Raw genomic sequence first — 23,368 nt, 5'->3', positions numbered from 1 at the left:
AAATGCCACACGTGTGTCTACTACTGATTGAGGTAACGTTTGCATTTGGCAAAACTGGTTCCAAATGAGTAAATTCTAGAAAATTGAGAAAGTACTGACTTTCTAGCCCCGGGAAGAAGAACCGGAGATCCAGCAGGCCCGACACGCGCTGTCCCTCAGGTATAAGGCACAGAATCTCACCGTATTTGGTTCTCGGTAAACCCCAGACTTCTCCAGGTCTTACCGTTGAACAGAACTGCGGCCAAGGCCTTCTCTGGGCTTAACCACGCAGCTAACGGTCCAGAGACACGGAAGTTCAGAGCTATCGCTGGGCAGCAAGACCCCTAGACCAACCCTGGAGCAGAAAGATCAGTACAGACACGATACGGACAAACGAATCACACACAGACACTTTATTAGTTTCCTCTATGAGAGACAGCAACATCAGTCTTTTTAACAGAAATTGCAGGTCACTGGAGAGGCCAAAGAGATGGAAGGAAGATGAAATATTTAAATTAATCAAAAGGCACTACGACCCCACCTAACACCTACTACCACAGCGGTAGCGGGCTAAGGAAGATTACGCTACGGCAAAAATAATCCTGTGTCAGTGTTAAGAGATGACGTAGCAGGAAGCGACTTTGCTTTCCAGAAGACTGGTACGAGGAACACTTGCACCCCAGAGGACATCTGGCCAGGGGAAGGGCAAGATGGCTGAAGGTCAAGCCAAATGGAAAGGAACGGGTACAAAGGAGAATCCCAGTGACACAATCCCCAAGCAGGGGGTGAAGGATCAGGCTTTTTCCTCCCAAGAAGCATTCACTGCCCTGTGTGCTGCCTCCCCGCCCCCATCCCGGGTACCCCCACCCCCTCCAGAGAGCTGCAGCTTTACAGGACTCCGCGGCCCGAGCTGGGCTGGGGTGGCCTAGGGTTCTTGCTGTCATTTCGCAGAGACTTTTGAGAGCCTGTCACAGGTTGGGGGTGGGGGTGGGGGAACTGGGGCGGCTTTGTGGCCAGTAGTTCTGAACCAAGGAAACCCTGAAGTATTCACATGCAAAGTAGTCTGCGCTTCCCCCCCCCGCCCCCCCCCACACATTCACACCCCGACACAACACCCTCCAAAGCCTGAACTCTTGCTGTGCGCAGCTCAGCAGTTCATCTCAATCCGTCTTTCTCTACATTTAGGAGAAATGCTAATATACCCGATGAGGGGTGGAGAAAGCTTCGCCAGAGACAAGCTGGGCCTTCTGCGCAATTTGTCATCAAACACCAAGGGAAAACAAGGGGGCGGGGTTCACTTTCTTCGTAAAAAGCCTCAGCAGTTACTCTATTATAAAGGGACGTGGCTGAACAGGTAGGAAACTGACTCCCCGTTGTGAGTCCTCCTGATGGCTTCTGCCAGGATCATGGAGATGTCGATCACCTAGTGGAGCCGAGAGGAGCATCAGGTTAGTACCACACAGACAGATGACAACCCTGCTGAGCAGCCTGACGAGGCGCCTTCCCCTTAAGGCTGCTGCACTAGGCTGTGTCCCCTCGTGAGCCGCCCCCAGCTACCTTCTGCATAGTATTTTTTAACATAACCACTTAGGAAAGGGCCAAAGTGCTCAAGGAGGAACACCCCTGACTCAGACTCACCAACACGGTGGTGCGCCGACACTTACAGATCCTCAGCAGTGAAAAAAAGGGAATGCTTCAGCTGAAAAACCAAATCCTTAAGAGGGACATCGGTGCTCCACTTCTCCATATGAATTCCAGAAAGCTAAGGGATTACTGTACACATTTTTAATGAGGCAAGGCCTTGTTCTTTTAGCGCCAACAGCCCCTGAATGTTGGTGTCTAATTACTTGGGGGAATTAAAGGAGGGGTCCCAGGACCTCCTGGTTTTGTAGGTCTCGGGTGGAACAAAGGAACCTGCATTTTAACGAGAACCTTAGGTAACTAACTTGGGCTGTTTCCAGAGCATGCTCTGAGAGACACTGAAGTTCTGAGGGGTGTACCCCCCGTTTAAAGGTTTCCCACTGTGTCTGCTGGGGGCCAACAGTTCAGAGTGACACACACTCAAGTGTAAAGCATGGACTTGCAAATGTGAGTGTGTATCACAATCACTGAGAGCGTCTGCTGAAATGCTGTAGTCCTGATGCTCTGTCCTCCAGAGGTTCACCTCGCAATCGGAATTTTTACATGTGATTTTTTTTTTTTTTAACTTTTGGGTCACAGATCCTGATGACAGACTCAGCCCTTTAAGAGCAAAGGAGGACATCTTCAGAATCCAGACCCCTAACTCGCCATAGGCAACCACTTCCTGAAAATACTTCGTGGAGTCTTCTTTTGCGAGAATCTCCTCCTCACCTGTATTTTGGAGCAATGCTTCATCTTATCCTCCTGAGGTATGGTATTGGTGACTACTACTGCTTCAAAGCATGCGTTGTTAATGCGGGAAATGGCCGGGCCAGAAAAGATTCCATGAGTCAAGATTGCATAAACTCTGGTGGCTCCAGCTGAGAGAAGTCTAGAGGAAAACGCAGAGTTGCTCTGGATTACTCTCACTTGTCACTAGGGGACCTGAGTTGGGGGGGGGAGGAATGTATCCATCAGCCTGGGTGCCTTAAAGACTTGCTCTCTCCGTTCTGGAAGCTGGGACCCCCAAGATCAAGGTGGTGACAAGGTAGCAGTCACCCTGAGGCCTCTTCTCCTGGCCATCTCCCTGTGCGCTCACGTGACCTCTGCGCGCGCCTACGCATGGGGGAACCAGCTCTCGGTGTCTCTTCTTACAAGGGCACTATTCCCATCATGAGGGTCCCCCGCCAACGACCTCATCTAAACCTAGGTACTTCCCCCAAAGGCCCCATCTCCAAATATCATCACTGGAAGGGTAGGACTTCCAACGTATGAACCTTAGGGGACCACGATTCAGTTCACAGCAAAGAGAGATAATTGGACCAAGAACTTACCTGAATAGGTTTGGATTAACGTAGTAAAACTGGCACAGACTGCTATGCTCAACAAAATCCACTGTCTTTTTTTTTTCCTGGGCACACAGCTGGACTACATTTCCCAGCCTCCCTTGCAAAATTAGGAGTGGCCATGTGACTGAATTCTAGCCATCAGAATGTGGGCACATGCAACGTATACCACTGGCTGGGCTTAGAAGAATCTTCCATGGGTGATTCTCTATGCTCTTGTTTTCCCTTTCTGGCTGGCCAAACTGGAAATGTCTTCCAAGGTAATCTTGGAAGCCGTATGTTAAAGATGCAGCACCACAAAACTGAAAGAGGGATACCTGCACTGGAGTAAGCCAGGAACAAGAAACTATCATGGTAACGAACTGACATTTTGGGGAGCTGAGCTGTTACAGCAGTTAGGGTTAACTTAATCATAAAGGACGAAATGAGTTTTATCAGTGTATACTCCAGGATCCCAATCAGGAATTGCTCAGCCCACAAATACTTTCTTAGCCCCTACTATATGCCAGGCCCTGTGCATGGCAGACACCCTGAGGTTAAGAAAAAATTAGGAGAAACAAGGCTCTCCACAGTGGTGTGGACTATAGCAACGAGGAGCCACTTAAGGTTTTCAAGGAGAGGAGTGATGGGCTCTAGCCTTAGTTTTAGACAGATTAGCAAGTGGGGAGGCAATGAGAGAGATGGACTGGGGAGGTAATAAGAGACTGGTGACTAGCAGCAGAGCGAACAGAGTGAAGGCACAATTTAGTGCAGCCAAGCGGGCACCTGGGTTGCTCAGTCGGTGAAGCGTCTGCCTTCGGCTCAGGTCATGATCCCAGGGTCCTGGGATCGAGCCCTGCAATGGGCTCTCTGCTTAGCAGGGAGCCTGCTTCTCCCTCTCCCTCTGCCTGCCGTTCCCCCTGCTTGTGCTCTCTCTCTCTCTCAAATAAATAAAATCTTAAAAAAAGAAAAAGAAAATCATAAGGAAAATATGCTTATAGTACACCACACTGTATTTATAAAAAAAAAAAAATGCTTAAGTGGAATCACACAATTCAAATCTGTGTGAAGGACCAATTCCTGTCTTTTCAGGCCCATACATTTCTACTTTAATTTGTTTTTAAAAACTAACAAAAGTCGAGTATTCAGAGTGGTCAAAACATTTTGGAAATAAATACAGTGGTGACCGTCACATGGCACTGCCAATGTACCTAATGCCACTGAATCGTATACCTACTAGTCAAAACGGCAAATTTTATGCTCTATATGGTTTAGCATAATAAAACTCAGGAGATCTGGGGGAAAAAAGAAAATATCCATCAATGTTTGCATACTGCAATTCAAAAGCCTTGGGTGATAAAAACTCCCAAAGCTAGTTACCAGCCCGCTCGACTTACTTCCACAAAGAATCCATAGGCGTAAGGCACTGAGACAGCAGCTAGCTATGTTCCCCTTCTAACCACCGGCCCCACCTCTCCGCACTCACTTGTCGGCCGCATGGCAGATTGTGCCACACGTGTCAGCCATGTCGTCCACCAGGATGGCCACCCGGTCCTTCACGTCTCCCACCAGCACCATGCGGTCTACTTCGTTGGCCTTCTTCCGCTCTTTGTGAATCAGAGCGAAGTCCACGTTCAACCGGTCCGCAATGGAGGTCACTCTGCAAAACAGGGTGTTCGCAGTTAAAACCTAAGGACGAAAGACAGGGACTAAACCATGGGCTTGCTTTCCGGCAGGGAGGTGGGGGGGGGGGGGGAGCACTCTTTGAAACCAAACTGTTCCCAGGGCTAGAAGAAAACAGCTCTCATTGATTGACATCTCAGAGGCCAACAGCACAGAGTGGGTTTTACAGACTAATGCCTCCATATCCTGAGAGCAGTTTATGAGCGTATTAGTCAGACTTCGATTATAATTAATTCTGGTTTACAGCGAGCGGGGGATAGCCAGATGCCTCACCAGTCCCAGGAAGCAGTAGGATGCGAAGGCACGTTCATTTAAGAGATTGGCAGCAGAAGGGGGAGAGAGAGAAGACGTCATTAACTAAGGCCGCGAGTGCACAGATTGGCCCAATTTGACATGCGGATGTTGTGAGAAGTGAACCTGAACCTGGCGGGAGAAGAGTCAGAATGCCTGTGCTCTCACCACACTCCCCTCAGTGCTCCATCAACTGTCAATGTCAACTGTACCTGGACACCAAGCTTGGAAGTTCCTTTTAGGAGCGCTAGAAAGAAAGTTATACCAATTAACCAGGAAAACTGGACATCTGGCCACACAGCCCGAAGTATCTCCAAGTCAAAAAGTCAGTCTCATTTTGCTATTACACAGTAATACAAACTGAACTAGAAGGTGGGACAGGAAGACCGATCTCTGATGACCAAGTCCCGTATAACTCACTCAACCAGAAATCGACTCAGCGTAAACGACAGCGTGCTGCTCAGTGTAAATGATGTGTAGGCCCCTGCTCCACTGAGCCGTCCTCCCCGTGCATGAAGAAGCCTGTGCTTTGGGTCTTGTTTTTTTAAATGCAGCACTGATCCAACCAGAGCATTATGCCCGGTTTGCGCTGTGACTATGGTCACGTGACGGAGGTTGTGCCAGACAGGGGAGAACGTATGACCCTGTCATAGAGAACACAGAAGATCCAAACCACAACCTGGACGGCTTATGTACCCTGACCTAGATGAACCACACCCTGTGCTCTCCTCTCCATGACTACGGTGTGGGCAGAGGACGTCAAGAATAACCCATCTGCTTGGAACATTTACTTAATCCAAGACAAACGCACGATCCAATTACCTCAAGCGTCCCCCACCGTCCAGACTCGACGGCCAACAAACTCAATGACCGACAAAGCAGAAGGGCTGGGAAGTCACTCCCTATACCTTTGAGGGGAGAACTCTGTGCAAGTCACCAGCACACAGGGATCTCCACTTACTCCGAAAACTCTGCCAAGACAGAAGTGATAACAGCCACTCACTCTGAAAATACTCTACCGCTGTTAAGAAAATTATCAACACACACACAAAATAGTAACGAAGCCATAAGTCACCTACTGAAGGCAGTTTTCCTGTACCCAAATTTGGAAAGAAAATCTTGCTTGATTATTTATTTCAAACACTATTTTCTAAGTCGCATGGCAAGATGGGAAAACACTGGCCAACAAGTTAAGACAAGTTTGGCAACTACCATTAGGGAGATGCTTTTTAGGCTTGGCTGCTTTTACAGATGATAACTAGCGATTACGTGGGACTCACAAAGCCATGCATCTGGCTGGATAACGGAACCCAAGTTCTCAGCTTAGCCGTTCTGTTGAAGTTACTGAAATAATGAGGTTGTTGAGAAACAGTCTTTGAAGATTTGAATGGCCTTTAGAAAGATCTGAATTAGCTTTTCCTAATCATCTGTGTTTTGTAGCCTCTTCATTCTATTTCCACAACAAGAAGAACATGTGTCATCCTTTTGAATGCATTACTAATGAGTGATCCACTAAGGAAGTCAAGAGCTCTTAGTCTGCACCACGTGAGCCGTAAAGCACTGAAACTGGCAATCCTTGGTAATCAGTTTGTTTAAAGTGTTAAGGTCCTGGTTTTAAATAAAGTTACTCCACTTTATTTTCCTTCCTGCTTAATATCTTAATGCCAGAATGAAGACGGTCTAACCACTGGCATCACGAGGTGTGGAAAAGGCCTACTTGTCCGCTAATAGCATGTAGTTCGAAAGCGGGTGCCATTCATTAGAACTCCCAATTTCCCACCATTCTGGATCACTTCACAGCGGTGTGGCTAGCTCTGCGGTGCCCCGTGACTCACGGGTTTCAGTCAAGCCTACAACACGGTAGCTACTTAAGGGCCCCCTCTGTGCTGTCCTGCCTTTCAGACAGTGACTCAGGCCAGTAAAAGAGGGTTAGTAAAACTATGTCCAGCCCGTGTCCCGGTTCCACCCATTCTGAAGTAGAGCTGACCCTTGGAAGACACGGGTGTGAACCGTGCAGGTCCACTTATGAGCCGATTTTTTCCTGATGCAGTATAGTACTGTGAATGTATTTTCTCAGCAACATTTTTTCTCTAGCTTGCTTTCTTGTAATATAGTATTTAATACACATAAAATACAACATGGTTAATCGGCTGTTTATGTTATTGGGAATGCTTCCAGTTAACATTTGGCTACCAATAGTTAAGTTTTGGTGTGGTCAAAAGTTCTATGTGGATTTTTGACTGCATGGGGGGGGGCCGATGCCCCAAACCCCCATGTTGTTCAAGGGTCAGCCGTACTTAAAAACTGTCACCTGCTAGAAAAATATCACTTTCTGGGGCGCCTGGAGGGGCTCAGTCAGTTAAGCGTCTGCCTTCGGCTCAGGTCATGATCCCAGGGTCCTGGGATCGAGCCCCAGGTCGGGCTCTCTGCTCAGCAAGGAGCCTGCTTCTCCCTCTCTCCCCTGCCTGTGCTCTCTCTTGCTATCTCTCTCTCTCTCTCTAAAATAAATAAATAAAATCTTGGAAAAAAAAAAAAGAAAACTATCACTTTCTGACACAGCTGTCTGAAAGATTTCCCCAGTACTTTGAGAATAATATGCATTCCGGCCATACCTCTTCGCTCCACCAGCATCAGGTGAGACAATCGTACAGTTCCTCCACTCAGAGATGTTCTCCCTTATCCACTTCAGCACAGCTGGCTCTGCATACAAATTGTCCACTGGGATATCAAAAAAGCCCTGTAGAAAGAAGCTGAGTCACGTTTGCTTTGTTTTTCTGCACTTCCATTTACAAATGACCAATACAAAGAGGCTAATAACTTGCCCGAAGAATACCTTCCTGTAACATTCTGACTGATCAGAAGGCATGCCCGCTGGAGCAGACTAAAAATGGCTTCCTCCTTCCTCAAACCTGGGTGGCACAAGGGAGTCCAGCTGAGAGGGGCAAAGCCTGCCCTCAGCTAACCCACAAGGCTAACCCACAACTGACCACAGGAACATGAGTGAGCCCTTGGCAAAAACGGCCAAGTTCAGCTGATACCAGAACAGCCCAGTCAGTGTGCAGACCCGTGAGGTCATACTGCCTTATGGCACCAAATGTTGGGCTGGTTCGTTAGGGAGCAAGAGCTAACTGCTAAACCAGTTAGACATGCTTTGATACGTAAACCTAGTGGAATGTATTTATAATAAATGGTCACAGAGAGTAACTCTAATACTAGCTGCTATAGATTAGATCTGTTCCTCTTCTATAAAATGGGTAGAATCACCTACCCCAGGTACCTCACTGGATCGCCACAAGCCTCCAACGAGGATGTGAAAGCCCCTTTAAATAGTACAGAATATAAGGCAGTATTCTGCTCCGCTTTCTCTGGGTTTACGCTACAAAGTAGGTTTCGACAGCTGCGGCTCTCAACTTAACGATGACACTAACAGTTCCTATTAATGGAGCACCTGTCCTGGGCCACGCGTTCTATCATAAATTTCGCACTCACAACAACAATGCAGTGTGTGTTCAGAGCAGTTAAATAACCTGCCCAAAGTTACAAAGCTGCTGAGCGTCAGAGCCAGTATTCAGACTAGGTCTGAACCCAAAGCCCATGCTCTTCTCAGAATTCCAGACTGCCTCCCTTATCCAACCACCCCAAAGACTCAGATCAGGAACTATGCTTAAAGTGAGGGTGCTTACAGTGCTGTCAACGTCTAGTTTATCTGAGCTGTACTTGCACAGGTTTTTGCTTCTCTCCAGTCTCCAGCATTATCAGCTCTCTCCTCTCCCACCCCTTTCTAATGCCCAATATTTAGCTTCCAGATACCTGAATCTGAGAAGCATGCAGGTCCATGGTGATAATATGATCCGCACCTGCTACAGAGAGCATATTTGCCACCAGCTTGGCTGAGATTGGAGCCCGGCTCTAAATAGAGGGGGAGGAAAGAAGAACAAAAAAACCAAAATGCCATTTTGAGAAACAATTCATTTGCTCGAGAAGCATTCCTCTATTGTGCACTTACTATGTTTAAGGCACCGTGCTGCCAGGAAATTCATAGAAAGTGCCATGGCCGTTGACTCCGTGAGTAGATCACAATCTAGCATGAATAGTAAGTGGAATATCACTTTTCCAAATCAGGATACGGCTTTCAGAAGAGAAAAATACCTTCCTACCTTTTGTTTTCTTAACTTAATGTACATAGTTTCAGCCTGAGTGTTGCAATGCTCAGTGATTTAAACTAGGCAGACTTAAAAAAAATCTTTTTCACAAAAATTATTAAAATCTCTTTTAACACATACTCAAACCTGTATGACATCTAACATGTCGAAATTTAAAGATCACAGAATGGAAATTATAGTTTATTTTGTAAATTATGCCACTCACATACTCATCTGGAGGTCGACCTTCCGGCAACTTCAACCTCTTTAAATAACAGGCAAATACACCTGGCTGCACTATAAAGTAGCAAAGGCCTTTGTATTCTGGAGGAGCACTGTACTCTCAGAATAAAAGTATCTGGCCTTCTCCCAGACACTGTATGCAAAATTTGAGCACCGATTATTACAATAGTCCTGCAAAGTTTTATGTATATTACCTTGGCCTCTAAAATCCCAGATAAATGAGGTGAGATGTGTGTTTATAATGAGACTAAGCCTTCATGTAACCGACTTCAAGTTTTATGAAGAGATCACAGTTGGAACCCCAAGAGGGTCCCAGAGGATCTACCAGAGTTTAAAAAATATTCTACTCCACGGTAGCTGGTGCTTAGTCCTACTGACACAATTAAAAAGTCGCAGTGAGCTAACTGAAAGTCACATATGTATGACTAGAACAAATACAGACTACAAAAGAGTTGATTTATATAAACCAACCCCGTGTCAATTGTTTTTGAACACTGACTGATACCTACGAGAATGTGATAAAAAAAAAAGTAATATACCCTCTAAATATTGGTCTGAGGATTAAGAAATTTTTGTGACTCTGGGCAAGTGCTACTTCTGATTAAAAAAAAAAAAGTTTTTTTTTGTTTTTTTTTGTTTTTTTTTTTTTAAAGGAGATTTCTGCTCCCACCTTATCCTTCTTATCCTGTCGGGCATAAGGGAAGCATGGGATGACTGCAGTAACCCGGCTGGCTGAGGCAATCTTGCAGGCATTAATCATGATCAAAAGCTCCATTAGATTGTCATTGATTTCGCCACAACCACTCTGAACAATGTAGACATCCTCTCCACGTACGCTTTCTCCAATCTCCACACTACAACGAGAAAGGAAGGAAAGCAGAAAAAAAACCAAGAGATTTTATTTAAAAAAAATTTTTTTTTAAAGATTTTATTTATTTATTTGAGAGTGAGAGAGCACTGGGGGGGGGAGGGGCAGAGGGAGAAGCTGACTCCCTGCTCAGCGGGAAGCCGGGACTCCATTCCAGACTCCAGACCCTGGGATCATGACCTGAGGTGAAGGCAGACAACTTAACCAACTGAGCCACCCAGGCCCCACAAGAAAACAAGTGATTTAAAGCACTACACTACATTTCTACGGACAGTAAGGTCTAAAAAGTACAGCTTCCCTATGTTCACGGGTTATAGACTAGTGGGGGTCATGCGAACGCTGGTCCCCTCCCTTTGGGAGATCCCCTATACCAGAAGCAGTTTACTGCCTCAGTTTACTCCAGTGTGCCATAGAAATATTAGCTACTTTTACAAGTGACCTGGCATGAAGATTGGCTAAAACACTTACAAGTAACTGGAACATAATTTCAGCGAGCTGCCTGTATCTCATTAGATATAGGAATAGGACATGTGAATGCAAATTTGATACAAAATCTGTGACTGTCACAATTCACATAGAACAAAAGCAGAAGGATCACGTACGGAATGAATCACTACTGTTCTATAGTGAAGGCTTCTACGGAAGCCAGCACATCTACCATATTGGCACTTCACTCAACAAACAGTCCATGTTCATATGCCAGTCACTGTGCTAAGTGTCAGAGACGCATGGAGGATAAAACAGATGTGGTCCTTGCCTCCCTTTTATGCTAACTGTATTCTGTCCAATTAGTAAGTCTTGTTTAAAAAATATTCCACAGGAAATTAATTATGGAGTAGGGCTATACTTTACCATAAAATGAAAGTTTTAGTATCCACGCCTGGATCCTTACCAAGAATAACTTAGGATTAAAAAAATCATAACCTCCATGACACCTCAAAGCAACACCACTTCCCGAATGAATCCTGCGGGGGAGGCGGGGGTTATCTGTGGATGTGAGTGTACAGTATGTAGTGTGTATCGATCCGGAGTAGGTCAGAATAGTTGATAACTCCTACTGATCAAAAGGAAAACTGCAACAGGAGGTAATTCCATTGCCAGAAGCAGCTGATATAGGAGAGAATCATTTAATATTTATCCCTTTCCAATCCAAGTAACAGTTAATTTTAAAAAGAATGGGGTTAGTTTATATTGTAAAGCAAGAAAAATAAGAGCAAACGGTAAAAATCAAGCCAGAAACCAACGAGAACAGGGAGGCTGAGATTCCTGGTAGCCAGAACGACAAGGAAAACACATTAGTTAGGGATATCTGGAGATAAGCCTTCAGGCACCGAATTCAAGAAGTATTTTATACTAGGGATCCTTACATTAAAAGTGCATTGTTGGGGCGCCTGGGTGGCTCAGTTGGTTAAGCGACTGCCTTCGGCTCAGGTCATGATCCTGGAGTCCCAGGATCGAGTCCCGCATCGGGCTGCCTGCTCAGCAGGGAGCCTGCTTCTCCCTCTGACCCTCCCCCCTCTCATGTTCTCTCTCTCATTCTCTCTCTCAAATAAATAAATAAAATCTTTAAAAAAAAAAAGTGCATTGTTTTCAAAAAAAAAGTGCATTGTTTTCTCAATAATCAATATCAATAAGGGATGCCTTATTGGTTAAGTGTCTGCCTTTGGCTCAGGTCATGATCCCGGGGATCCTGGATCCCGGGGGGCTCTCTGCTCAGCGGGGAGTCTGGTCTCCTTCTCCCTCTGCCCCTCCCTCCTGCTCATGCTCTCGCTATCTCAAATAAATAAATAAATAAATAACCTTAAAAAAAGGCAAAAAAAAATCAGTATCAATAATCTCAGTTCCTACACTGATAAAGTAGAAAATGGGCAAAATAAACCCAAAGTAAGCAGAAGAAAATAACCGTAAGAGCAGAAGTCAGTGAAACCGAAAACAGGAAAACAATAGCGATAAACCAATGAAACACAAAGCTGGCTCTTGGGGTGAGGGGAATGAAAAAACTGGTAAGCCTTGGGGCACCTGGCTGGCTCAGCGGCTCTTGATCGTGGCATCGTGGGTTTGAGCCCCATGTTGGGTGTAGAAATTACTTAAGTAAATAAACTGGAAAAAATTTTGAAAAAAACTGATAAGCCTCTAGGAAGACTGACCCGAAAACAGCTTCACTGGAGAGCTCTACCAAACACTTGAGGAATGAACACCAATTGTGCACCATCTTTTCCAGAACAGAGACGAGGCGGGGATATGTTCCAATGCATTTTACATTTTTACAAGGCCAGTATCAGCGAGACACCCAAACCAGACAAAGGCAAGCTAAGGAAACTACACAGAGCGAGAAGTGTGGGTGTGGTTACAACAGGAAGGAGCCTTGTGGTGACAGGATGGTTTAGTATCTTGACTGCATGAAGGGCCATATCGTGCCTCTTGCATTACCCTAGTTTTGCAAGAAAACTATAGTTTGGGAGAACTCTGGTTGGGAGCATTGGGAAAACTGGGAAATGGGTACACAGGATTTCTCAGTATCATTTCCTACAATTACATGTGAATCTACAACACCCTCGAAATTTGGTTTTAATGACAGAGGGCATTATTATACTTTGTGTGGACCTGGGTAAACCATTACTGCAGCCCTCCATGAAAGCGGAGGTCATAAAAGTGTAACTAGAGGGCGCCTGGGTGGCTCAGTTGGTTAAGCGACTGCCTTCGGCTCAGGTCATGATCCTGGAGTCCCTGGATCGAGTCCCGCACCCGGGCTCCCTGCTCGGCAGGGAGTCTGCTTCTCCCTCTGACCCTCCCCCCTCTCATGTGCTCTCTCTCATTCTCTCTCTCAAATAAATAAATAAAATCTTTAAAAAAAAAAAACAACAACAAAAAATAAAAGTGTAACTAGAAACAAAGGCATTTCTGTATGAAGTCAAAGAGCGTCATCCAGTTGGATTACATTCGGAGAAACTATGTAATATGGTGAGGGAATCTGGAAAACTCTGACTTTTTTGATTTGAGAAATAGCTCATCTCCAAGTATTTTCTCCCTAGGTTACTATGCATCAGTCACCCGGTCTGTCTTCCTCTACGTTCCCTGAATCTGTCCTTCATCATGTCATTGCCCTGCACTTGGTCCCACTACCTGGAATGTTCCTTCTGTGACTAGCTCATTTATTTCTCAGGTCTTCAATCAAAATATCTCCTTTGATTATCTTAATTTAAAAAAGTGACTTCCCTGAGAACCAAAAGATTAAATTGACTTAAAAAAAATCAACCTGGGCGCCTGGGTGGCTCAGTTGGTTAAGCATCTGCCTTCGGCTCAGGTCATGATTCAGGGGTCCTGGGATCGAGCCCTGTGTCAACCGTCGACTAGCTCCCTGCTCAGTGGGGAATCTGCTTCTCCCTCTCCCTCCTCCCCGCTGCTCACTGCTCGTGCTCTTGCTTGCTCTCAAATGAATAAATAAAAAATCTTAAAAAAAAATCAATCAATTGCACCATATGGGCTTCATTTGCATACCGATTCAGGCAAACCCCCCCCCCCCCCATTTATGAGACAGGGAAATTTGGAACACTAGCTGGGTTTGATATTGAGACTGCTGTTAAATTATTTAGGCAAGAAAATGGTATCATGGTTACTGAAATACATATGGGTGATATGATATAATATCTAGGTTTATTTCAAAATAATTGTGGGGAGTTGTGTGGAAGGGGGAATTGACAGATGAAACAAGATTAAGCCAATAATTAATAACTGCTAATCTGGGTGGGTGATGGGTACACTGGGGGAGACCATTATACTATTCTCTCTACTTCCGTTTGTTTGAAATGTTCCACAATAAAGTGACCCTCCCCAATTACTACCTCCACAACACCTACCAAAACTTGTTATTGCTTTATATTTTTACCCACTTGTTTATGGTCATCTCTTCCCTTAGAATGCAAGCTCCATGAAGGCGGGGACCAGATCTGTCGCGCTCTTCTGTATCCCCAGCCAGCCAGGGCCAGTGTGACACAAACAGTGAATGAATAAATACTCCCTCAGGATTAGGCTGCCTCTGGGGATCCACTCACTTGAGTTGGAATGCAAACCTTCTGCAGGTGTGTTATTGAGAAGATTTAGAAGACTGGCTTCTATCATCCCTCACAAAGTAACTCACTTCGCACTAGAGGCAAGTGGGTCCAACATGTTTCTTTAAAAGATTTTGCTAAATCTGCTCAGATCCTTTTCACAGATACTCAGCTGGCAGAGATTTCATTTTCGGTAGAACTACAACCTGTTGGGCCCACCACAATGGGGATAGCTACGAAGTATTTTATGGCACGATCCTGAAATCTTGATACAGAGACAACCTAATGAACAATACAGCAATTTTGTGGACCCTGGTTTAGCTTAACTGACATCTGTTTCTTTAAGATCTTATTAGAGAGAGAGAGAGAGAACGAGTGGGGGGAGGTGTAGAGGGAGAAGCAGACTCCCCACTGAGCAGGGAGCCTGATGTGGAGCTCGATCCCTGGACCCTGAGATCATGACCTGAGCCAAAGGCAGACCCTTCACCGACTGACCAACCTAGGTGCCCTGTGAACTGACATCTATCAATCACCGGGATCAGCCTTAAAAAGCAATGGACTCTGTCCGCAATGTTAACTATGCCAATGCCGAATCTGCTTTCTGAAGATATTCTTCAAATTTCAAATGGACAAGCAGGAGGGAGCCAGGGAGGGCTTTCTGGGAGAGCAACTTCCATGTTTTCCAAAGTGTAGGTCCTAGAATGGCACCGTCCAATCTGGGAGTCACTGGACTTGTGTGGTTATCAAGCACTTGAAATGTGATTAGTGTGTCTGAGTAACTGAATTGAAATGTGCTAGAAGCATAAAATACACACTCTTTTGTGAGGATGGTATAAATAAAAGGAAAAACATATCTCAATTTTACTGTCACTTATGTGTTAAAACTATCCTATTTTTGGATATGCTGGGATAAATAAAATATATTATTAAAAAACTAAAAACCACAAGCAGACAAGGCTGAGTAACACCTCCTGGAGGAGACTATGTTCCGCAATGTACTCACTGGGGCAGGCCCAAGTAAGAGGCAGTGGTGTTTAAAGGGACTTCTCAGATCTCCTTTACTCACAATGCCCACCCTTTGACAAGTTCCAGGCTACAAGAGCCCTTTCTATGTTTTATGGTGCACAACTCTGGGGTCTTGACCAGGTACTTCAAATATCTGAGCAACTTCAAAACTGGGGTAAGAGCCCCATACCTCATCACCTCCTTGACTAAGATCTCCATTTCCCAGGGGTAGAACCAAAGTCAGGCACACCGATTTCCAATGAAGTCAACGGTATCCTCTACATCTGATATGGGAGGCCTGTGGCTCTTATTTCAGTCAAGAGCACAGAATATCATCTGCAGTCCAGACGTTCACTCAACCAGAACCAGGTTGTTTGATTAGGAGCTAGGGAACAGCAGTTTAGCAACTGATCCAAGATAGCATTAACAGAAGGGCTAATTCTCTATTTCAAAGCTTTCTTATTTTCAAGTAAGACCAGAAAGCAACATCCTTAGACCATGATGGCTTATCTCTCTTTACAAATGCCTGGACTACCAGAGTCTCTATAAAAAATACTCACAAGGGGCGCCTGGATGGCTCAGCTGGTTAAGCCGCCGACTCTTCAGCTCTGGTCTCGGATCTTGGGGCCCTGGGATTGAGGCCTGTGTTGGGCTCCATGCTCAGCAGGGAGTCTGCTTGAGATTCTCTCTCCCTCTGCCACCCCTCTCTCCCCGCTGGCTCTCTTGCACTCACTCACTCTCTCTCTCTCTCTGGAATAAATAAATCTTTTTTTTTTTTAAAAGATTTTATTTATTTATTTGAGAGAGAGAGAATGAGAGACAGAGAACATGAGAGGGAGGAGGGTCAGAGGGAGAAGCAGACTCCCTGCCGAGCAGGGAGCCTGATGTGGGACTCGATCCCGGGACTCCAGGATCATGACCTGAGCCGAAGGCAGTCGCTTAACCAACTGAGCACCCAGGCGCCCAGGAATAAATAAATCTTAAAAAAAAAAAAAAAATTACCCACAAAATTGCTTACATTGTTCCTTATGTTACTCAATATCATTATTTAAGGATCTCACCCATAAAATTCTTAGAATTTTGTGCCTGAAGGTGTCTAAAGAGTTTTACGAAAAAAAACCCACAAAACTACATAATCCACTGCATATGCCTTTATCCCTTTGGCTGCCAGGAAGCCAAGGGATACAGTTAAATTAACAACTGACCTTCAGTAATCACTTTATGCCAAATTCTTGGCACGATTACAATAGTCCTTTGTTTTAGAAGGCTTCTGATGCATTTAATGAACCTTTTGTACGTGTGACTATCATGAAACACACTTAAAATCCTTTCTTGAAAGCAGATAAGGTATTAATTATAAAATTAAATTATCACTGCCAACTAAACATCAGGGATCATTTGCTAAATACAATACTTTAGTAGAGGTGATTCTTTTAGAAATTATAGTCTAATATCATAGAAGGTCTGAAAAATAATTTTTACAAAAGCACCAGCTCACCACCCTACACGATCACTAGTAACATCTTCCTGTTATTGTTATCACCTGATGATAGTCACGCAGCAGTTCAACCACTCCCCAAAGCCAAACTGAGGATTAAAATTTTCCCTCAAGCACGGAAAGGTGTTATGACCAGGCGTGTATCTAATAACTTGAAAATTTTCTTTATTAAACTATATCCCAAATAAAGTGGTGCAGGGGCCCCTTGGTGGCTCAGACAGGTTGAACACCCAACTCTTGGTTTCGTCTCAGGTCATGGTCTCATGGGTTGTGAGACTGAGCCCTCCATCAGGGCTCCACACTCCACGGGGAGTCTGCTTGAAGAATTCTCTCCCTCTGCCCCTCTGCCCACTTGCGCACCCTTGTGCAGCCGCTCTCAAATAAATAAATACATCAAAATAAAGGGGTGCGAGTAAACTAGGACATTGCCTTATTTTACTGTACATAACTGATCTCACTGATTAAGATCAATCCTTCCCTCCAGTAGTATTATAGTATACAGACTTTCATAAAGCCTAAAAAGCCTGCAAACTACACTCAGATTATACAGCTTGGTCAAGAAACAGTTCAAGAAATCTTAATATTTTTCTTATGGTTTCCTCTAAGTCAGAGATGATAAATTAGGCAGTGACTGATGGCAGAAGAGCTGTGCCTAAAACCTGTTTGCTCTTAATGTAATCTATCAGGTGGAAAAACCTGGTTTAGCAATTTAAAGGGTAACACTCCATGTTCTCTCCTTCTAGCTAATGGCATGTTCCTCAACTGGCTTTGGGCCAATCATTCTCCCAATCTTCTAGTGAGGGCAGACTGGCCATGTCCATCCAATGAGAAAACTAGCTTCTCCATTCCTTTCCTTTAGCATCAGGCATAAGGGCATCCATAAGCCTACACAAAAGGAAATAAAGCGAAATCTAATAGGCAGGTAGTATTCTTAAGAAAATCTCAAGAATTTAGACGGAGACATTGGCATGTGCAAAATGCAAGGGATTAACTAACCGGGGGATATGGTTCTTAGGAAAATCCTAGGCAACCAAAGTTAGTCTTCCCCCTCTCATCCTATCCAGAGTAACGAAATAAACCAAAGGTACTTACCGCTATTGAAGAGAATAAGAAAAAAAAAAAAACAACTTTTGAATATACTAAAAATTTAAAAGCCAGATGAAATACTGCATCAGCAAAAATTTAAACAGTAATACCTAGAGCTGGGCAAATTAACTTCTGAATCTTAGTTCCTTCATCCATAAAATGGGGATAGTAACTTCTCAGTAGTGTTGAGGGGATTAAAAATGGATAAAGTACTTAACATAGGAACTAGCACATCTTAAGTACTCACTATACATTAATCACTATTAAGTACCGTTATTGCTGATGAGAACAGAAATTGGGTCAACTCTTTTAGAAACTAATCTGCCAACCAAATGCCTGAACAATGGTGCATACCCCTTAACCTAGTAATTCCCCTTCTAGGGATTTGTCCTAAGGAAATCATCAGAAATGGTCAAAGATTTATGTTCAAAGTTTTCATATAAAAGCATTAGTCAAAAATGGGAAATATCTAATAGCAGGGACTTGGTTATCTAAAATCATAGTAAAACGGTAAGACAAGACTCTACAGCTATTTAAAACCATGTAGACTAAAATATTAAGGGGAGAAATTATTCAAAAAATATTGCTAAGTGATGAAAGCTATAAATACCTCACATTTTTAAAAAGATTTTATTTATTTATTTATTTATTTGAGAGAGAGAGAGAGTAAGGGAGAGGGACAGAATCTGAAGCAGACTCCTCACTGAGCACAGAGCCCGATGCAGGGCTCGATCACACAACTGTGAGATCATGGCCTGAGAAAAAACCAAGAGTAGGATGCTTAACTGACTGAGCCACTCAGGTACCCCAAACATCTTACATTTTTGAAAAAGTACTTAAACACACACAAATATCTGGAAGGTCATAAATTAAAACGTGAACAGTCAACCGTGGATGGTGAGACTATTTGGGGTGTCTTTTTTCCCCTTGTCCTCTTCTGTATTTTCCACATTTTCTGCAATATCATCACCACCACTTCTTACCAACATTCACTGTGCATTTATTGTGTGGGACAGTGTTTCCCTTTACTCCTATCTCATTTCATCTTCACAATAATTCCATGGGTAGATATTACTTTACAGATGAGATTACTGGGGCAAAGAAAAGCAGACTTCACATGCAGGTTCTCTGATTCCAGAGCATGAACTTCTAATCTCTCTTCTCTGTGTGTATGTGATACACCCACCTACATGTATATATGTATGTATGTTTCCTAAATAACTGGACAGCAATGGATGATCTTGACTTGAGAAGAAAAGCCACTCTTCTCCAGAGGGCACCAACCCCTGAGATTCTGGCAAATTGTACAGACAGCAAAACTGTCTCATTTGAGGCTGGGCTCTGCAGTTCTCCCTCTGATGACCCAGAGTACCCATTGAGCTGCTCAGTCCATGTCCTTAAGAGCCCAAGAGTCACACAGGGCAGCAGTTAACATTTCTACAGTGCAGAAGAGCCAAAGGTGGGGGGGGGGGGGCGCAGAGAGGGGGAAGCTCCACAGGTAACATATTCCATTATGTTCAATGAAGATTTCAGACCATCTCAGGAACCAAAAAGCTAATGATTAAGCCTGAAACAGGGAAACCAAACCAGTCAGCAATTTTCCATGTTGGGCTTAATCTTAACCAGGGTTTCCAAGCATGCTATTGTCCAGCGGTTTAAAAATGAAACCAGCCTGATCTCTGAAGTAGATTGGGATTGCTGATGAATTCAGATCAGTCAGAACACTAAATTGTTCTCACCCTCCCTGTCTCCCAATATAGCTTCAGGTTCTATGGTATTGCTTTAGGCAGAGGGTGAAGGGTTAACACAAAGAAAAATAAGGTCTTTGTATTTTTCCTAGAAGCCTAGGAAAATGATTTAATAACCGCAGTTCTCTAAGGGGGCCGGAAAAAACCCTCTAAAAGAAAATCATTCTTGGCCCCTGCCTATACTGCCACTGGCCAAGTCTGATCCTGGACTGTCTTATTATGGTCACTATGGTGTGGTCACAGCCAAAGACAGCAGCTTGGCCAGCCTCTTCTGACTAAGCCATTGCCTGGTTGCACTATCATCTACATCACAACCAGCGGCCCCATAAGCAAGTATCCAGAAGGAAGCTGTCCACTACACATGAATGCTTTTATCAGCAGGTCTAGGAAGGATAGGGGAGTTACACTTCGGTAGTAAGTTTAAGGAAAGAGAAAAAGGAAAGGCTTCTAGGAAAAAATGTTGAAAGTAACCTTATCTAATTTAACTGAACCAGTAGGTTTGGTGTAAACTTTCCCCTTAACAGATGACTGCACCTGTGAGATTGTGGGCACCGTCCTGATTTGATTGACAGGGCAAAGAAACACCAAGTATGAATATCAGAACCGTTAGATTCTACATTCAGGTGGAAGGATCAGGTAAGTAAGTTTATCTCTAAGATGGCCCCCAAAGTGCAGGAGGAAGTTGGAAGTGGGGGGAGGGAGCAAGTTTAATTAGCAAGGCAATGAAAAAAATTCGAGCTGCGATGCACTATGCAATTCCGGTCTTCCACTCATCTTTCCTCCATTATCTTAACACTCGGGGATAATAAAACTGTTTCCTAAATTCCCCACGCGGGCTAAGAAAAGTGGACAAGTTCAGGATAGACTCTGCTAACTGAAAAACAGGTTTCTTATCATCTGGACCAGTAGCTGCACTGGGGAAGGTCAAGGATGCCAGAACGAAGGTTCCCTAAAATTGTCTGGATGGCTCAAGCTGAGATGCTGGCAATCAGGATGCAGAGTTGATGCATCACTTTATCTGAGCAGCTAGATTTAACTTCAGTACGGCTCCACTTCTAAAGACGTGATGCTGAAGATATGAAAAGCCAACGCCTGCCAATCCAACGGAAGTCCTTAGTAATAATTTTGGCGCCCTCAGTACATAATGTCAGTTTCCCTCACTACAAAAAGCCGACCGACACCATTTCGAATTGAAAAGCTGCTTCTTAAGACTCTAAGAGAAACACCAGGAGAGCTCAGTACGCCGCAGTAAGGTTCTCCCAAGCAAGCTGGTCCAAGAGTTAAAGTGACCCCAGTCCTGTCTGGATGGCTCCACAGCGAAGCGACAAAGCCACGTGTCCCCTTGGCTGAGGCTAAGCGTCTTTCCCTTTCCGTCGCTCTAGGCAGCCGCTATCCCCGTCTTGGGTCCTCCAGCCCTTGCCTTCAAACCCAGCAGCTTCGCCTCCTGCTCCATCTTGACTCCACCCCACCGCACGGTGAGAATGAACGTGACCCTCCCGCGAGAGGTAACATAACGGAAACAACCCGCGGGGCACGCTCGCCACAGAGCTGCCCCTTCCCCTTCCCCCCCCCCCCGCAACCCGGGTCGCACACAACTCACGCGGCGGCCCCATCCCCCTACCCTCTGTCGCCCCAGCGTCGCCCCCCGCCGCTCCGGCAGGTGAGGCCGGTCGGGGTCCCGACTTCGCCCTTACCAGGTCTCTTGATTGCTGAATTTCTTAGTCACCACCTTGCCTAGCTCCAGGCCCAGGCGGTCAGCAATTTTCTGGGATAAGTCCTGGTGGGAGCTGCCGCTGAAGATTTTAATATTCGGCATCTTGGCTCACTACCCTAGGCACTCTCCGCTCAGCGATCACTGCGGCTGCCGAGACGGGACCCGAAGTCGGCCAAGAGACTCGGTGCTGACCGCTTCGCGTTGCTACTCCGCCATCTTGCATTCCCGCCCGGCGTGCGGCTCTAAATTGCCCCGCGCCGGGGAGGCGGGGCCAGCAGGCAGGGCCACACCCCGCCGCCGCGATTAGCTGAGCGGGAGCGAGGGGCGGGTTTCTCGCCGCAGCTCGGTCTGCCCCCGCTTGTCTCAGGTATTGGCTGGAGGCCATGAAAAGGGCGAGGCTAAGGCGCGGCGCCGCCCCCTGAAGCTAGGCGGTCGGGGCGAGCCGGCTCCCGAGCGCCCAGGCGAAGCGCGCTCTACTGCGGGGGGGGGGGGGGGGGGGCGGGGGAGGGAGGGATATTGGTGGCGCGTCGTGCCAGCTCTTTCCCGCAAGCGGGAGACCAGACACGCTTTTTCCCCAACCCTTGAGCACCCCAAGTAAGTCTGGCTCTGGTTTGCCGTTCCTTTTAAGAAAATCTGTTTAGCGCGATGGCAGCCAGTTTGTCAGAATGAAGGGGAGATTTCTGAACGGGAGTTTGCATGTTTCTGAACGTGATTTTTATCTCTTCATAGGGCAGGGCTGATTTAAAGCACGTTGACATCACCGAGAGACACCCGTGGCACGGGTGCGTCCAGAGGGCGTGTTTGCCCTTTCCGACTGTGCAGCGTTGCCTTTGCCTGGAAGACGAGTCGCGAGGGGAAAGGGACTGAGCGCCCGCCACCTCCATCATCCAGAGCCACGGCAAGAGAAAGTTGTGTTTTGTTTTGGACGATGGGACCAAGTGTGTTCAAACAAGTGAAGGAGTGTGGATTTTCCAAAATACCCTGGCAATAAAGGTCTAATTTATCTACCCCTTGGAAAGGAGAGAAGATATAGTATATGTATGGGACTCCAGATTAAGAGCCCCGAAGGAATCAGGAAACCTAGTTTTTGGTCTTTCTGCCTCATGTGAGCCTCGGCGTCATGTCAACATGTTGCTCATGAGGCCTTTTACACCATGTTTTATTTTTATAATGATACATGGGCTAATGGGACCAAAGAGAGCCTTCTTCCCTCCACCACATTTTCATTGAGCATATTCCAAGCACAGGTTAGAAGAGAAAAATCATACAATTTTAGAATCATACAATTTTAGTTATGAGCACCATAACTACAAGCTGTAAAAATAGAAGGGACTTCAGAAATCATCCAGTCTCCTAGCTTCATCTTACATATGGTGAAACTAAGACCCAGAGATGGGAAGGGATTTGTCCAAGTGGCATAGGCAGAAAATACTCAAAGCAGCATCCTGTGTTTCTCTCATTGCCATGTTCAGCAGTGTCCATGGAGGACCTCTCCTTCTGACCCTTTGTCATACTTTTACGAGTTCAGAAATCTAATGTAGGCCCAGGTGTCTAGGGGTACTTGGAGAAGGAAGCAAACAGCAAGGCAGAATATTAAGGCAGAATATCCATCCTAGTTCATTCATCAAATATTTACTGAGTGCTTTGTTGCGTACAAAGAGGTGTGGGGGCACCTGGGTGGCTCAGTCAGTTAAGGGTCTGACTCTTGGTTGCGGCTCAGGTCATGATCTCAGGGGCCCTGGGATCCAGCCCCCAGTTGGACTCTGTGTTAAGCAGGGAGTCTGCTTAAAGATTCTCTCCCTCTGCCCCTCCCCGCCACTCTCGATCCTTCTCTGTCTCTCTAAAATAAATAAATAAATCTCAAAAAGCAGTGTTCTAGGCATTGAAGGGATTAGAAAGTATTTGCACCCAAGGAATTCGTTCATTCAAAAAATATTTATGGAATACTTTTAATGTACCCAGTCCTGTTCCGGGCACTGAGAATATGATAGTAATCAGTCAAAAACCCCTGCTTTCATGGAGGTTATGGTCTCAAACAAGAAATGTGTAAACAAAGACAATTTATAATATGTCAAATGGTGGTAAGCGCTGTAGAGGAAATTGAGGCAAGGAAGTGG

At 45.3% G+C, this 23,368-nt stretch overlaps 1 protein-coding gene across 4 annotated transcripts; it reads right to left on the bottom strand.

Moving 5' to 3' along the window:
* Positions 1–377: 377 nt before the first annotated feature.
* PRPS1 (phosphoribosyl pyrophosphate synthetase 1) lies at positions 378–21,516 on the bottom strand. Of its 4 annotated transcripts, XM_045881191.1 has the most exons (7): positions 21,232–21,516; positions 9,954–10,137; positions 8,709–8,807; positions 7,511–7,635; positions 4,411–4,584; positions 2,332–2,491; positions 378–1,402 (listed from the first exon to the last, which is right to left on the bottom strand). In XM_045881191.1, exons 1-7 carry the CDS (start codon positions 21,351–21,353, stop codon positions 1,310–1,312), a joined length of 957 nt encoding a protein of 318 aa, XP_045737147.1. In that variant the 5' UTR covers positions 21,354–21,516; the 3' UTR covers positions 378–1,309. The 4 variants fall into 4 exon arrangements, with proteins under 4 accessions (XP_045737147.1, XP_054364831.1, XP_064430524.1 ...); XM_054508856.1 differs by lacking the exon at positions 2,332–2,491; XM_064574454.1 differs by lacking the exons at positions 7,511–7,635; positions 8,709–8,807; positions 9,954–10,137 and having other exon boundaries at positions 21,232–21,371.
* Positions 21,517–23,368: the final 1,852 nt, after the last annotated feature.

This window comes from Mirounga angustirostris, unplaced genomic scaffold, assembly GCF_029215605.1.
Source record: "Mirounga angustirostris isolate CCGP_5_RB_7025 unplaced genomic scaffold, mMirAng1.0.hap1 SCAF_11, whole genome shotgun sequence".
In the NCBI taxonomy this organism is placed as follows: Eukaryota; Metazoa; Chordata; class Mammalia; order Carnivora; family Phocidae; genus Mirounga; species Mirounga angustirostris.
This window is presented reverse-complemented; position numbering and strand designations above follow the sequence as displayed.